This window comes from Lagenorhynchus albirostris, chromosome 1 (genome assembly GCF_949774975.1).
Source record: "Lagenorhynchus albirostris chromosome 1, mLagAlb1.1, whole genome shotgun sequence".
Classification (NCBI taxonomy): Eukaryota; Metazoa; Chordata; class Mammalia; order Artiodactyla; family Delphinidae; genus Lagenorhynchus; species Lagenorhynchus albirostris.
Genome location: NC_083095.1, coordinates 93,536,101 through 93,551,528, shown reverse-complemented (window position 1 = coordinate 93,551,528; position 15,428 = coordinate 93,536,101). Strand labels below are relative to the sequence as shown.

The following is a 15,428-nucleotide window of genomic DNA, read 5'->3' as shown; positions in this document are numbered from 1 at the left end:
AAGTTGTCACTGCTTTGGTAGCTCACTGATAGCTTAACAACAGGTGTTATTTATCTAGTTTCTAGTTTCTTTAGTTCCCAGGGGCAGTTAGTCGAAAACAACCTAGTCCATCATTGCTGGAAATGGAATTCCTCATTTATTACTAACATAATCTTTTTTAAAAAAAAATTAACTTTAGATTGTTTTCCAAACATTACTTAATGTACCCAAGTATAGTAATGAGTTAAACAGAACTAATGCAGAAAGAGTACAGAACAAATCTCATTACAAATCATTCTTAAAGGATTCTGGAGTCTTCTCAGTTTTATATAATTCTGATATTTTGGGATAATTTTCCTTGGTGTTTGATCTCTATTTGTAAAGGAATTGGCAATATGTTGTTTTGCAAAGAACCTTTATTAGAGATGATTAAAAGTGTTTTTCTGGGCTTCCCTGGTGGCGCAGTGGTTGAGAGTCCGCCTGCCGTTGCAGGGGACACGGGTTTGTGCCCCGGTCCGGGAAGATCCCACATGCCGCAGAGCGGCTAGGCCCGTGAGCCATGGCCGCTGAGCCTGCGCGTCTGGAGCCTGTGCTCCGCAACGGGAGAGGCCACAACAGTGAGAGGCCTGTGTACCACAAAAAAAAAAGTGTTTTTCTTCCAACATCTGAATATTTTAGATTTCTTACGAGCTAAGTCATAGGTGCTTTAGATAAAGAAAATGAATTACAGTAGTCATAGCAAGTAAATTTTGTGATGTCACCTACCAGAAAGATCCTTTTTTTAATCTTTCAAACCAGAGGTACTTACTCCACAGATATGATAGCTTATTTTCTTATAGAATGATTTTTCAAAAATTAAAGTGGTGATTCCATCTGAACACCTTGAAATACTGAGCAAAATTTATTATTTTCAGCAATTTGTGAGTCAAATCCACAGTTACTTCCAGTGAAGGAAACAATCATCTGTATTAAAAAAATCTGTGTTACTTTACTGCATAGTCACAATTCTGATCAGTGGATTAGATCATTGATCAAACTTTCACACAGATAATTCAGTATTTGCCTCTCATAGTTGCAAGAGTTGTAGAAGCCTCCATGTTTTCACCATTCTTCTCTTATTTTCCCTTTTCCCATCATCATACCTATCCTTAACACTTCTCACTCAATGCATACTTATAGTTAAACAAGGCAATGAGTACTGTGGATAAATTTGTAAATCAAATGAATGGTAATTAAGTTTATATAAACAGAAAGAGTAACAAATTTACGTCTTGGTTTAAAAATTACAGTGCCACTACTTCTGTAGCTCTTATGGAATGATTTTCCAACTTTAAAATCGTTTGCTATTGCTTATTCCTAGAAGTGTAAATATATTGCAAGTAGCCTGTGAAATCTATTTTATAATAATCTGATCCAAACAAAGTTTTTCTTAAGTCATATAATGTTGCATTTTGAAACCTATGAATATTCAATTGTTAATTATTGTTTTAAAATCTTTTTTATTAGTATGTGAGGCTATCATATGACACCAAACCTGAAGTTATTCTACAACTTCTGCTTAAAGAATGGCAAATGGAATTACCCAAACTTGTTATCTCTGTACACGGTGGCATGCAGAAATTTGAGCTTCACCCACGAATCAAGCAGTTGCTTGGAAAGGGTCTTATTAAAGCTGCAGTTACAACTGGAGCCTGGATTTTAACAGGAGGAGTAAACACAGGTAATATGATTATACCAATTTTATTTGATGTGCTTGTAAATTCTTCATAATATCAATTAGATATTTGAAAAGTCAACACTGAATATAAATATATTCAATTCTTCTGTTAAATAATCTACTTCCTAAGTATAAATGCTAACTGAAAAAGTATTTGGTTTTCATTTATTCTTTTAAAAGAATAATATGCTTTATCATTCACTTTTTTTTAATTAAGACTTTATATATTTATTTATTTCTGGCCATGCTGTGCGGCTTGTGGGATCTTAGTTCCCGGACCAGGGATTGAATCCGGGACTCCCGTCCCTCCGTGAAAGCACCAAGTCCTAACCACTGGACTGCCAGGGAATCCCCAAGGATAATATGCTTTAGAGCAGGGGTTTGCAAACTGTGGCTCCATGCACCAAATCCAGCCTACTCCTTATTTTTGTAAATAAAGGTTTTTTGGAATGCAGCCACACTCATTTGTATCATACTTTTGTGCTACAAAAGCAGAGCTGAGTGGTCTGACAAAGACTGTGTGCCCTGCAAAGCCTAAAATATTTACAATTTGGTCCTTTATAAGAAAGTTTGTTGACTCCCTACTGTAAAGTGAAGTGTTGTTCTTGTCTCTCTGTGACTACTGGTAAATTGAGAGAAGAATGGCAATTCATTGCCTAGACACTGGTAAGAAATAGCTTTTCAAATTAATTTTTAATGTACTATAATCTTTCATTCTAAGTCTTCCCTGTCAGATATACAGGTTGGATATATTGAAGGCAAATTAATTTTAATATCCAAAGTAAAACATAGTTATTATTTAAATTAGCTTGGAAAAATCTAATTTGTTATCAGCAACTGTGTTTTGAACCTCATTGTGTGTCAGGCACTCTTCTGGCTGCTGAAAATATATCATTTCACAAAATAAAATATTTACCTTCATGGAACTTATATTCTAGTGGGGAAGATGCAAACAACAAACATAACTAAATAGTGTATAATAAATTAGATGATAAGTGCTTTGGAGACACATGAAATACAGAGGAGGGATAGTGAGGGATGGTCGAGGGGACTTCATTGATAAGGTGACATTTGAGTAGAGATGTAAGGAAATGAAGTGAGCAAGATAAGAATAATGTGGGGCAGAGCATTTAAAGGAGAAGTGGCAAGTGTTGGAAGAATAGTAAGAAAGGTCCAGTGTAGCTTGACTGGAATGAGCAAGGAGTGCCAAGTGATGAAATCAGAAAGTCATGGGTGAGTGGTGGTGGTGGTAGGCCTGGCGTGGGGTGGGGTGGTGAATAGCATGGGCAATAGACAGATCATCATATAAGGCCTTGTAGGCCATCATAAGCACTATGACTTTTAATCGAATGAGAAGGGGAGATTTTAAACAGAGAGTTGACAAGAGCAAAGATCACTTGAATGATCGTTTAAAAATAGACTGTAAACAGGCAAGGCATCACTTGGAAGAACAGTGAAGGTGCTGTTTCCATAATCCATGTTAGGAATGAGATTTAATGCATTATAAAAATCAAATCGAGTGATGCACTGGTTTGCTAGGGCTGCTATAATAAAATACCACAGACTTGGTGGCTTAAACAAAAGAAATTTATTTTCTCACAGTTCTGGAGACCCAAGATCAAGATGTTAGCAGGTTTGGTTCCTCCTGAGGCATCTCCTTGACTTTCAGATGGCTCTCTTCTCCCTGTGTCCTCCTGTGGCCTTCCCCCTGTGCATGTGCATCCCTGGTGTCTCTTTTTGTGTCCAAATTTCCCCTTCTTATAAGGACACCAGTCAGATTGGATTAGGGCCCACCCTAACAGCCTCATTTTCACATGATAACCCAAAGAACCTATTTCCAAATACAGTCACATTCTGAGGTACTGGGATTAGGATTGCAACATAGGAATTTTGGAGAGGTTACAGTTCAGTCCATAACAAGTGATAATGAGAAGTTGTGTGCTCTTTTGAATTATCTTTTCTGCTTTCCTCCCAGTTTTGACTCAGTTGGAAAACTTTTGTAGTTTTTTGTGAGCATGTGTGCTTTGCTTATAGTCCTGAGCCATACTCTTCTTTTTTTTAAGATGATGTTTAGAGCAGTAACAAAAACTACAGTTAAAATGAGGAATCTAAGAGAGGAGACTAGGCCTAACAACATGGTAAAAGTTAGTTTTATGTGTGTTTCAGGCAGTTGTAGTGATTTGACATTGTGGGTTTTTTTTTTCTTTTTTGTCCTTGTATTTTCTTTTGTAAGTTTGTCTTTTGGACCTTGTTGCCTTTTATCTAGTGTATGTAAAGAAAAATACCACCAATTGTAATGTTATTGAGCAAAGGATTCTTCTGAACACTGTAAAGACTTCCAAATAAAATGAATTAAATTTTGTATGAACAGGTGTGGCAAAACATGTTGGTGATGCCCTTAAAGAACATACTTCCAGATCATCTCGAAAGATTTGCACTATCGGAATAGCTCCGTGGGGAGTGATTGAAAACAGAAATGATCTTGTTGGGAGAGATGTAAGAGTGCTTTTTAAATTTTCTTACATTTAAACTTATGTATAAACAAAATTAGAGCAAGAATAATGCGAAGTCAACCTAAAATATTCATGATCATACCACGACCGTTTCGAAAATGCATTCATAGATACAAAAAGTAGTGTTAATACATTGTTTCTGCCTTCTTTTGTATAACTATTTCACACCGTTTCCATGTCATGCCAGTCTTTGTAATTAAATTTTTAATGGTGACATTCTATTAAGAATTAATTGTATTGTCTGTAAGAGTAGTAATCAAATACCGGTGTTTTATTCAAGTAGGTTAAAGACATATGAATTGCTTATAGATATCTTTCAAGAGATTATTAAAAAGGAATTACTGAATTATAATGATCACTTTCAAGTGCAATTGAATTTCTAACATCAATTTTAAAGATTCTACTTATGACTGGAAAAATAACTATGACATTTGATTGCTTTTATTCAGTGTCCTTTATATATTTCACTTTATTCAGTAATAACTTAATAGTTTCTTCACATTGTTTGTTTATTTGCTTGTTTGCTGCTGTTTCCTTTGCATGGGATGATGAAATATGGTATATTCTGCAATGATAGCCGAAATACAATACTGTGGTTCAACCCATTATTGAATAATCTTCAGCTGCTTAAAAGCTCATGCTTTTTGATATATTCTTTTACATTTTCTATTTGTTGCTATGCATAAATAGAATCTTACCTCCTACTTGCCTTTACAGATTATTTCAAAATTTGTTTTTACTTTATATTAAATTTAATCCTGCCCACTAACTCTCAATGTTTGCTATTGTTTAGGTGGTTGCTCCTTACCAAACGTTATTGAACCCTCTGAGCAAATTGAATGTTCTGAATAATCTACATTCCCACTTCATATTGGTGGATGATGGCACTGTTGGAAAGTATGGGGCAGAAGTCAGACTGAGAAGAGAACTTGAAAAAACTATTAATCAGCAAAGAATTCATGCTAGTAAGGGAATTTATAAATTTTTTGTTGTTGAAATTATCCTGGGCTGTATTAATTGCCAGCAGCATTCTAAAAAAGGTAGACTGTTCTTTAAGTGTTCATTTCCTTACGTAGCAGGATAACATACAAAACAACCATGAATGACTGACCTTACACAAAATAAGATCTAGGAAAGGAAGTCTGAGATTAAATAGGGTACTCAGATAACAAAGCCAAAGCCACAGAGGTTCATTGGAAGCTTTGTTGCTATTGTAATCCCACTGCAGCTCAAGGAATTCAGAAATATTCTTAATGTATGACATATTCCAATACCCGACTTTGAAATTCAAGATTGAAGAGGAAAAATATACTTTATTGTGAAGTAAGAATCACCTTGCTTAAAGTTGATAACACGAGTAGGTATCACTCTTTGGTAGATAATGTCTTAAAAGTTGGTATTTTTGACACTGGTCTTCCTTTCTTTTTTTTTTTTTTACATCTTTATTGGAGTATAATTGCTTTACAATGGTGTGTTAGTTTCTGCTTTATAACAAAGTGAATCAGCCATACATATACATATGTTCCCATATCTCTTCCCTCTTGCGTCTCCCTCTCTCCCACCCTCCCCATCCCACCCCTCCAGGTGGTCACAAAGCACCGAGCTGATCCCCCTGTGCCATGCGGCTGCCCCCACCAGCTATCTACCTTACGTTTGGTAGTGTATATATGTCCATGCCTCTCTCTCGCTTTGTCACAGATTACCCTTCCCCCTCCCCATATCCTCAAGTCCATTCTCTAGTAGCTCTGTGTCTTTATTCCTGTCTTACCCCTAGGTCCTTCATGACATTTTTTTCCCTCTTAAATTCCATATATATGTGTTAGCATACGGTATTTGTCTTTCTCTTTCTGACTTACTTCACTCTGTATGACACACTCTAGGTCTATCTACCTCATTACAAATAGCTCAATTTCGTTTCTTTTTATGGCTGAGTAATATTCCATTGTATATATGTGCCACATCTTCTTTATCCATTCATCCGATGATGGACACTTAGGTTGTTTCTGTCTCCTGGCTATTGTAAATAGAGCTGCAATGAACATTTTGGTACATGACTCTTTTTGAATTATGGTTTTCTCAGGGTATATGCCCAGTAGTGGGATTGCTGGGGCATATGGTAGTTCTATTTTTAGTTTTTTAAGGAACCTCCATACTGTTCTCCATAGTGGCTGTACCAGTTGACATTCCCACCAGCAGTGCAAGAGTGTTCCCTTTTCTCCACACCCTCTCCAGCATTTATTGTTTGTAGACTTTTTGATGATGGCCATTCTGACTGGTGTGAGATGATATCTCATTGTAGTTTTGATTTGCATTTCTCTAATGATTAATGACGTTGAGCATTCTTTCATGTGTTTATTGGCTGGCAGTCTGTATATCTTCTTTGGAGAAATGTCTATTTAGGTCTTCTGCCCATTTTTGGATTGGGTTGTTTGTTTTTTTGTTATTGAGCTGCATGAGCTGCTTATAAATTTTGGAGATTAATCCTTTGTCATTTGCTTCGTTTGCAAATATTTTCTCCCATTCTGAGGGTTGTCTTTTGGTCTTGTTTATGGTTTCCTTTGCTGTGCAAAAGCTTTGAAGTTTCATAGGTCCCATTTATTTTTGTTTTTATTTCCATTTCTCTAGGAGGTGGGTCAAAAAGGATCTTGCTGTGATTTATGTCATAGAGTGTTCTGCCTATGTTTTCTTCTAAGAGTTTGATAGTTTCTGGCCTTACATTTAGGTCTTTAATCCATTTTGAGCTTATTTTTGTGTATGGTGTTAGGGAGTGATCTAATCTCAAACTTTTACATGTACCTGTCCAGCTTTCCCAGCACCACTTATTGAAGAGGCTGTCCTTCTCCACTGTACGTTCCTGCCTCCTTTATCAAAGATAAGGTGACGATATGTGTGTGGGTTTATCTCTGGGCTTTCTATCCTGTTCCATTGATCTATCTTCTGTTTTTGTGCCAGTACCGTACTGTCTTGATTACTGTAGCTTTGTAGTATAGTCTGAAGTCAGGGAGCCTGATTCCTCCAGCTCCGTTTTTCATTCTCAAGATTGCTTTGGCTATTCGGGGTCTTTTGTGTTTCCATACAAATTATGAAATTTTTTGTTCTAGTTCTGTGAAAAATGCCAGTGGTAGTTTGATAGGGATTGCATTGAATCTGTAGATTGCTTTGGGTACTAGAGTCATTTTCACAATGTTGATTCTTCCAATCCAAGAACATAGTATATCTGTCCGTCTATTTGTGTCATGTTTAATTTCTTTCATCGGTGTCTTATAATTTTCTGCATACAGGTCTTTTGTCTCCTTAGGTAGGTTTATTCCTAGATATTTTATTCTTTCTGTTGCAGTGGTAAATGTGAGTGATTTCTTGATTTCACTTTCAGATTTTTCATCATTAGTGTATAGGAATGCCAGAGATTTCTGTGCATTAATTTTGTATCCTACTACTTTACCAAATTCATTGATTAGCTCTAGTAGTTTTCTGGTAGCATCTTTAGGATTCTCTATGTATAGTGTCCTGTCATCTGCAAACAGTGACAGCTTTACTTCTTCTTCTCTGATTTGGATTCTTTTTATTTCTTTTTCTTCTCTGATTGCTGTGGCTAAAACTTCCAAAACTGTGTTGAATAAGAGTGGTAAGAGTGGGCAACCTTGTCTTGTTCCTGATCTTAGTGGAAATGGTTTCAGTTTTTCACCATTGAGAATGATGTTGGCTGTGGGTTTGTCATATATGGCCTTTATTATGTGGAGGAAAGTTCCCTCTATGCCTACTTTTGGCAGGGTTTTTATCATAAATGAGTGTTGAATTTTGTCAAAGGCTTTCTCTGCATCTGTTGAGATGATCATATGGTTTTTCTCCTTCAATTTGTTAAGATGGTGTATCACGTTGATTGATTTGCGTATATTGAAGAATCCTTGCATTCCTGGAATAAACCCCACTTGATCATGGTGTATGATCCTTTTAACGTGCTGTTGGATTCTGTTTGCTAGTATTTTGTTGAGGATTTTTACATCTATGTTCATCAGTGATATTGGCCTGTAGTTTTCTTTCTTTGTGACATCCTTGTCTGGTTTTGGTATCAGGGTGATGGTGGCCTCGTAAAATGAGTTTGGGAGTGTTCCTCCCTCTGCTATAGTTTGGAAGAGTTTGAGAAGGACAGGTGTTAACTCTTCTCTAAATGTTTGATAGAATTCGCCTGTGAAGCCATCTGGTCCTGGGCTTTTGTTTGTTGGAAGATTTTTAATCACAGTTTCAATTTCAGTGCTTGTGATTGGTCTGTTCATATTTTCTATTTCTTCCTGATTCGGTCATGGCAGGTTGTGCATTTCTAAGAATTTGTCCATTTCTTCCAGGTTGTCCATTTTATTGGCATAGAGTTGCTTGTAGTAATCTCTCATGATCTTTTGTATTTCTGCAGTGTCAGTTGTTACTTCTCCTTTTTCATTTCTAATTCTATTGATTTGAGTCTTCTCCCTTTTTTTCTTGATCAGTCTGGCTAATGGTTTATCAATTTTGTTTATCTTCTCAATGAACCAGCTTTTAGTTTTATTGATCTTTGCTATCATTTCCTTCATTTCTTTTTCATTTATTTCTGCTCTGATCTTTATGATTTCTTTCCATCTGCTAACTTTGGGTGTTTTTGTTCTTCTTTCTCTGATTGCTTTAGGTGCAAGGTTAGGTTGTTTATTCGAGATGTTTCCTGTTTCTTAAGGTAGGATTGTATTGCTATAAACTTCCCTCTTAGAACTGCTTTTGCTGCATCCCATAGGTTTTGGGTTGTCATGTCTCCATTGTCATTTGTTTCTAGGTATTTTTAATTTCTCTTTGATTTCTTCAGTGATCACTTCGTTATTAAGTAGTGTATTGTTTAGCCTCCATGTGTTTGTATTTTTTACAGATCTTTTCCTGTAATTGATATCTAGTCTCATAGCGTTGTGGTCGGAAAAGATACTTGATACAATTTCAGTGTTCTTAAATTTACCAAGGCTTGATTTGTGACCCAAGATATGATCTATCCTGGAGAGTGTTCCATGAGCACTTGAGAAAAAGTGTATTCTGTTGTTTTTGGATGGAATGTCCTATAAATATCAATTAAGTCCATCGTGTTTAATGTATCATTTAAAGAATGTGTTTCCTTATTTATTTTCATTTTGGATGATCTGGCCATTGGTGAAAGTGGGGTGTTAAAATTCCCTACTATGAATGTGTTACTGTCGATTTCCCCTTTTATGGCTGTTAGTATTTGCCTTATGTTGAGGTGCTTGTATGTTGGGTGCATAAATATTTACAATTGTTATACCTTCTTCTTGGATCGATCCCTTGATCATTATGTAGTGTCCTTCTTTGTCTCTTCTAATAGTCTTTATTTTAAAGTCTATTTGGTCTGATATGGGAATTGCTACTCCAGCTCTCTTTTGGTTTCCATTTGCATGGAATATCTTTTTCCATCCTCTTACTTTCAGTCTGTATGTGTCTCTAGGTCTGAAGTGGGTCTCTTGTAGACAGCATATAGATGGGTCTTGTATTTGTATCCATTCAGCCAATCTGTGTCTTTTGGTGGGAGCATTTAGTCCATTTACATTTAAGGTAATTATCGATATGTATGTTCCTATTCCCATTTTCTTAATTGTTTTGGGTTCGTTATTGTAGGTCTTTTCCTTCTCTTGTGTTTTTTGCCTACAGAAGTTCCTTTAGCATTTGTTGTAAAGCTGGTTTGGTGGTGCTGAACTCTCTCAGCTTTTGCTTGTCTGTAAAGGTTTTAATTTCTCCATCAAATCTGAATGAGATCCTTGCTGGGTAGAGTATTCTTGGTTGTAGGTTTTTCTCCTTCATCACTTTAAATATGTCCTGCCACTCCCTTCTGGCTTGCAGAGTTTCTGCTGAAAGATCAGCTGTTAACCTTATGGGGATTCCCTTGTGTGTTTTTGTTGTTTTTCCCTTGCTGCTTTTAATATGTTTTCTTTGTGTTTATTTTTGACAGTTTGATTAATATGTGTCTTGGCGTGTTTCTCCTTGGATTTATCCTGTATGGGACTCTCTGTGCTTCCTGGACTTGATTAACTATTTCCTTTCCCATGTTTGGGAAGTTTTCAACTATAATCTCTTCAAATATTTTCTCAGTCCCTTTCTTTTTCTCTTCTTCTTCTGGAACCGCTATAATTCGAATGTTGGTGTGTTTAATGTTGTCCCAGAGGTTCTGAGATTGTCCTCAATTCTTTTCATTCTTTTTTCTTTATTCTGCTCTGCACTAGTTACTTCCACTATTTTATTTTCCAGGTCACTTATCCGTTCTTCTGCCTCAGTTATTCTGCTATTGATCCCATCTAGAGTATTTTTCATTTCATTTACTGTGTTGTTCATTGCTGTTTGTTTCATCTTTAGTTCTTCTAGGTCCTTGTTAAATGTTTCTTGCATTTTGTCTATTTCCAAGATTTTGGATCATCTTTACTATCATTATTCTGAATGCTTTTTCAGGTAGACTGCGTATTTCCTCTTCATTTGTTAGGTCTGGTGGGTTTTTATCTTGTCCCTTCATCTGTGGTGTGTTTTTCTGTCTTCTCCTTTTGCCTATCTTACTGTGTTTGGGGTCTCCTTTTTGCAGGCTGCAGGTTCGTAGTTCCCGTTGTTTTTGGTGTCTGTCCCCAGTGGCTAAGGTTGGTTCAGTGGGTTGTGTAGGGTTCCTCGTGGAGGGGACTAGTGTCTGTGTTCTGGTGGATGAGGCTGGTCTTGTCTTTCTGGTGGGCAGGTCCATGTCTGGTGGTGTGTTTTGGTGTGTCTGTGGACTTATTATGATTTTAGGTATCCTCTCTGCTAATGGGTGGGGTTGTGTTCCTGTCTTGCTAGTTGTTTGTCATAGGGTGTCCCGCACTGTAGCTTGCTGGTCGTTGAGTGAAGCTGGGTGTTGGTGTTGAGATGGAGATCTTTGGGAGATTTTCGCCATTTGATATTATGTGGAACTGGGAGGTCTCTTGTTGACCAGTGTCCTGAAGTTGACTCTCCCACCTCAGAGGCACAGCACTGACTCCTGGCTGCAGCACCAAGAACCTTTCATCCACATGGCTCAGAATAAAAGGGGGAAAAAGTAGAAAGAAAGAATTAGAAGAAAGAAAGAAAGAAAAGAAAGGAAGGAAGGAAGGAAAGAAGGGAGGGAAGGAGGAAGGAAGGAAGGAGGGATCGAGGGAAGGAAGGAGAAAAGAACGAAAGAAGATAAAGTAAGGTAAAATAAAGTAAGATAAAATATAATAAAGTTATTAAAACAAAAAATATTAAGAAAAAATTAAAGAAGAAAAAAAACGGACGGATAGAACCCTAGGACAAATGGTGGAAGCAAAGCTATACAGACAAAATCTCACACAGAAGCATACACATACACACTGACAAAAAGTGGAAAAGGGGAAAAAATCATAAATCTTGCTCTCAAAGTCCACCTCCTCAATTTGGGATGATTCGTTGTCTATTCATGTATTCCATAGATGCAGGGTACATCACATTGATTGTGGAGCTTTAATCCACTGCTTCTGAGGCTTCTGGGAGAGATTTCCCTTTCTCTTCTTTGTTCTCACAGCTCCCGGGGCTCTGCTTTGGATTTAGCCCCGCCTCTGCATGTAGGTCTGTTCTTCGCTCAGACGGGACGGGGTTAAAGGAGCAGCTGCTTCAGGGAGTTTGGCTCACTCAGCCCGGGGGGGGGGGGCACGGAGTGCGGTGGGGGGGGTAGCTTGTGGCAGAGGCCGGCGTTACGTTGCACTAGACTCAGGTGCACCGTGCGTTCTCCCGGGGAAGTTGTCCCTGGATCCTGGGACCCTGGCAGTGGTGGGCTGCACAGGCTCCCTGGAAGGGGGTGTGTGGTTAGTGACCTGTGCTCGCACACACAGGCTTCTTGGTGGCGGCAGCAGCAGCCTTAGCATCTCTTGCCAGTCTCTGGGGTCCGCGCTGTTAGCTGTGGCTCGCGCCCATTCTCTGGAGCTCCTTTAAGCAGCGCTCTTAATCCCCTGTCCTTGCGCACCAGGAAACAAAGAGGGAAGAAAAAGTCTCTTGCCTCTTCGGCAGGTCCAGACTTTTCCCCGGACTCCCTCCCGGCTAGCCGTGGTGCACTAACCCCCTGCAGGCTGTGTTCTAGCCGCCAACTCCAGTCCTCTCCCTGCGCTCCGACTGAAGCCCGAGCCTCAGCTCCTAGCCCCACCCGCCCCGGCCGTTGAGCAGACAAGCCTCTCGGGCTGGTGAGTGCCGGTCGGCACCGATCCTCTGTGCGGGAATCTCCCCACTTTGCCCTCCGCACCCCTGTTGCTGTGCTTTCCTCCGCGGCCCTGAAGCTTTCCCCCTCCATCACCCGCAGTCTCCGCCCGCGAAGGGGCTTCCTAGTGTGTGGAAACCTTTCCTCCTTCACAGCTCCCTCCCACTGGTGCAGGTCCCGTCCCTATCCTTTTGTCTCTGTTTATTTTTTCTTTTGCCCTACCCAGGTACGTGGGGAGTTTCTTGCCTTTTGGGAGGTTTGAGGTCTTCTGCCAGCGTTCAGTAGGTGTTCTGTAGGCGTTGTGCCACGTGTAGATGTATTTCTGGTGTATCTGTGGGGAGGAAGGTGATCTCTGCATCTTACTCTTCCGCCATCTTCCCCTCGTCTTCTGGTCTTCCTGTCTGACCACGGTCAAACTTTCTGGCTCAACATCTGGATTTTTATTTCCAAAAAAAAAAATTTTATAATTTTAGGAGACCAAGGAGGTGAGCTCTATGACAAAGTGAAATAGAAATACAAACTTATAGAACAGTATTTTCAGATTATGATGGAGTCATAGCATTTCCTAAAAATTAGGAATATCTTATTATCCTTCATACCCCACTAGGGAATGCCTATATTTTGGATTCGTTCACTGCAGTACAAGTTATTGTAAAACAAAAATTGGTATTCACTAAATTTTTTGTTACTCTTAATAGAGGTCTTGGATTTTTTTGATCTGTTTTGTCTATGTAATCCTGATTCTGTTAATTTCTATATTAATGTCTCAATGCATTTGGAATCAACAACATTTTAAGACATTTTAAAAGTGATTAAAGACAAATACATATGAGAAGTTCAACTCATAAAGTATTAAAAAACTGAAAACCAAATTGGTGTTTTAATTTCTTGTCGAGTTAAAGTTAGTGAAATATACAAAATAATTATTGCTTTTCAGTGAATATATAAATTATAGTGTGTGCCTCATTATATATTGGATTTTCTAATTTTGTTATTTAGAACAGACTTAAAGTCAGTGCAAAAGTAATTTATTCAGTATTTAATTATATCAGACTATATATATCATGTTGAGTACGTAAAATTAAGTCAACACATTCTTATAAGAAATTATATTTTGGCATTTTATTTTTGATAGAGTGAAAACTAAGATTAAATTACTGAATTTTGCCTAATATCATAATTAATCTTTTACCTTTTTTAAGGAATTGGTCAAGGTGTTCCTGTGGTGGCACTTATATTTGAGGGTGGGCCAAACGTTATCCTCACAGTTTTAGAATACCTTCAGGAAAGTCCTCCTGTTCCAGTCGTCGTATGTGAAGGAACAGGCAGGGCTGCAGATCTACTAGCATATATTCATAAACAGACAGAAGAAGGAGGGTAAGTGTATGATTACAACATATTTTTAATAATTTTATGTAAAGAAGCTGTGGTTTTTAGAATATTAGATTCATTTCAGTGTTTTAATAATATGAAAATACCTTCTTAAGTCTTGAGGAAATAGCCTGTCTGATACATTATTGGAATGAATTAAAATATAAGTCTTTGTAGTGGACAGTTTTCAAAGACCTGTTAAATAGACAGAGGCACGTATCTTTTGACGCAACAGTTCCATTTCTGATAATTGTTCCTACAAATGTACTTGCACACATGTGAAATAACATATATAAAGTTACTCAATACAGTGTGGTTTGTAACAGTAAAAGATTGGAACAAAATAGAACATTTATATCAAGGGGACTAGATAAATAACTTAAGGTACCTCTGCACAACGGAGTAGTTTGTAGTTACATAAGGTATCTGTATATTAGATTTGGAAAGATTACCAAAATATATATGTAAAAAAAGGAAAATGTACAGTAACATGTAGATTTTGGCACCTTTTATGAAGGAAAAAAGACAAGGAGATAATTGTATGTATTGAAAGAGATCCTCAAACATTATACAAAGTAATAGTGTTTCTTGAAAGCAGTTGAGGTGGAATGGCTGATGGAAGACAGTGGGAAAGACACTTTCACTATGAATTTTCACAGTTTTATATTTTGTATTATATTTTTGAGCATGTAAATATATTCCGTATTGAGAAAAAGAAATAAAAGTGCAAATGGGCTGATATTTAACACATTTTGTTAAAATACTGCTTTTTACACCATATTATCTTAAAATTATCTTTATACAATATCTTACATGATAAGATACTGTATAATTGATAACATTAACACATGCCTTATAAAAAGATTTAGAAATAATTCAAAGAGAAAAATCACTCCATTCCATTTTCCACCCTTATGACTTATAGTAGGAGTCTAATGAAGGAGAAAATTTCACTCAGGGTCAAGTATTTAATATTAATACAGTATCTTTAAATGTCTTGCCTGGATCCACTAGGACTTGATATTAGATTCTGCAAATAATGGAATTTGAAATCAGTGGATTGAGTTATGTTTCGTCTTACTTTAGGAATCTTCATGATGCAGCAGAGCCTGATATTATTTCAACCATCAAAAAAACATTTAACTTTGGCCAGAGTGAAGCAGTTCATTTATTTCAAACACTGATGGAATGTATGAAAAGAAAGGAGCTCGTAAGTACATTTCACAGAATAAGCCTTTTTTTTTTTAATATAAATTTATTTTGGCTGCATTGGGTCTCCATTGCTGTGCGCGGGCTTTCTCTAGCTGCAGCGAGCGGAGGCTACTCTTTGTTGTGGTGAGTGGGCTTCTCATGTGGTGGCTTCTCTTGTTGCGGAGCACGGGCTCTAGGCACATGGGCTTCAGTAGCTGTGGCACGTGGGCTCAGTAGTTGTGGCACACGGGCCCTAGAGCACAGGCTCAGTAGTTGTGGCGCACAGGCTTAGTTGCTCTGCAGCATGTGGGATATTCCCGGACCAGGACTTGAACCTGTGTCCCCCTGCATTGGTAGGTGGATTCTTAACCACTGCGCCACCTGGGAGGCCCAGAATAAACCTTTTTATTTCATTCAGGTACATTCTAAATTGGAT

General features: G+C 37.8%; 1 protein-coding gene across 1 annotated transcript in view; it reads left to right on the top strand.

Annotated features, from left to right (window-relative positions):
• TRPM7 (transient receptor potential cation channel subfamily M member 7) overlaps nt 1–15,428 on the top strand; it is a 120,645-nt gene that overhangs the window by 32,847 nt on the left and 72,370 nt on the right. The window contains exons 5-9 of the mRNA XM_060149785.1: nt 1,486–1,699; nt 4,068–4,192; nt 5,003–5,174; nt 13,633–13,807; nt 14,888–15,011. Coding sequence (XP_060005768.1) covers nt 1,486–1,699; nt 4,068–4,192; nt 5,003–5,174; nt 13,633–13,807; nt 14,888–15,011 — 810 coding nt within the window. The remainder of the gene's footprint in view (nt 1–1,485; nt 1,700–4,067; nt 4,193–5,002; nt 5,175–13,632; nt 13,808–14,887; nt 15,012–15,428) is intronic.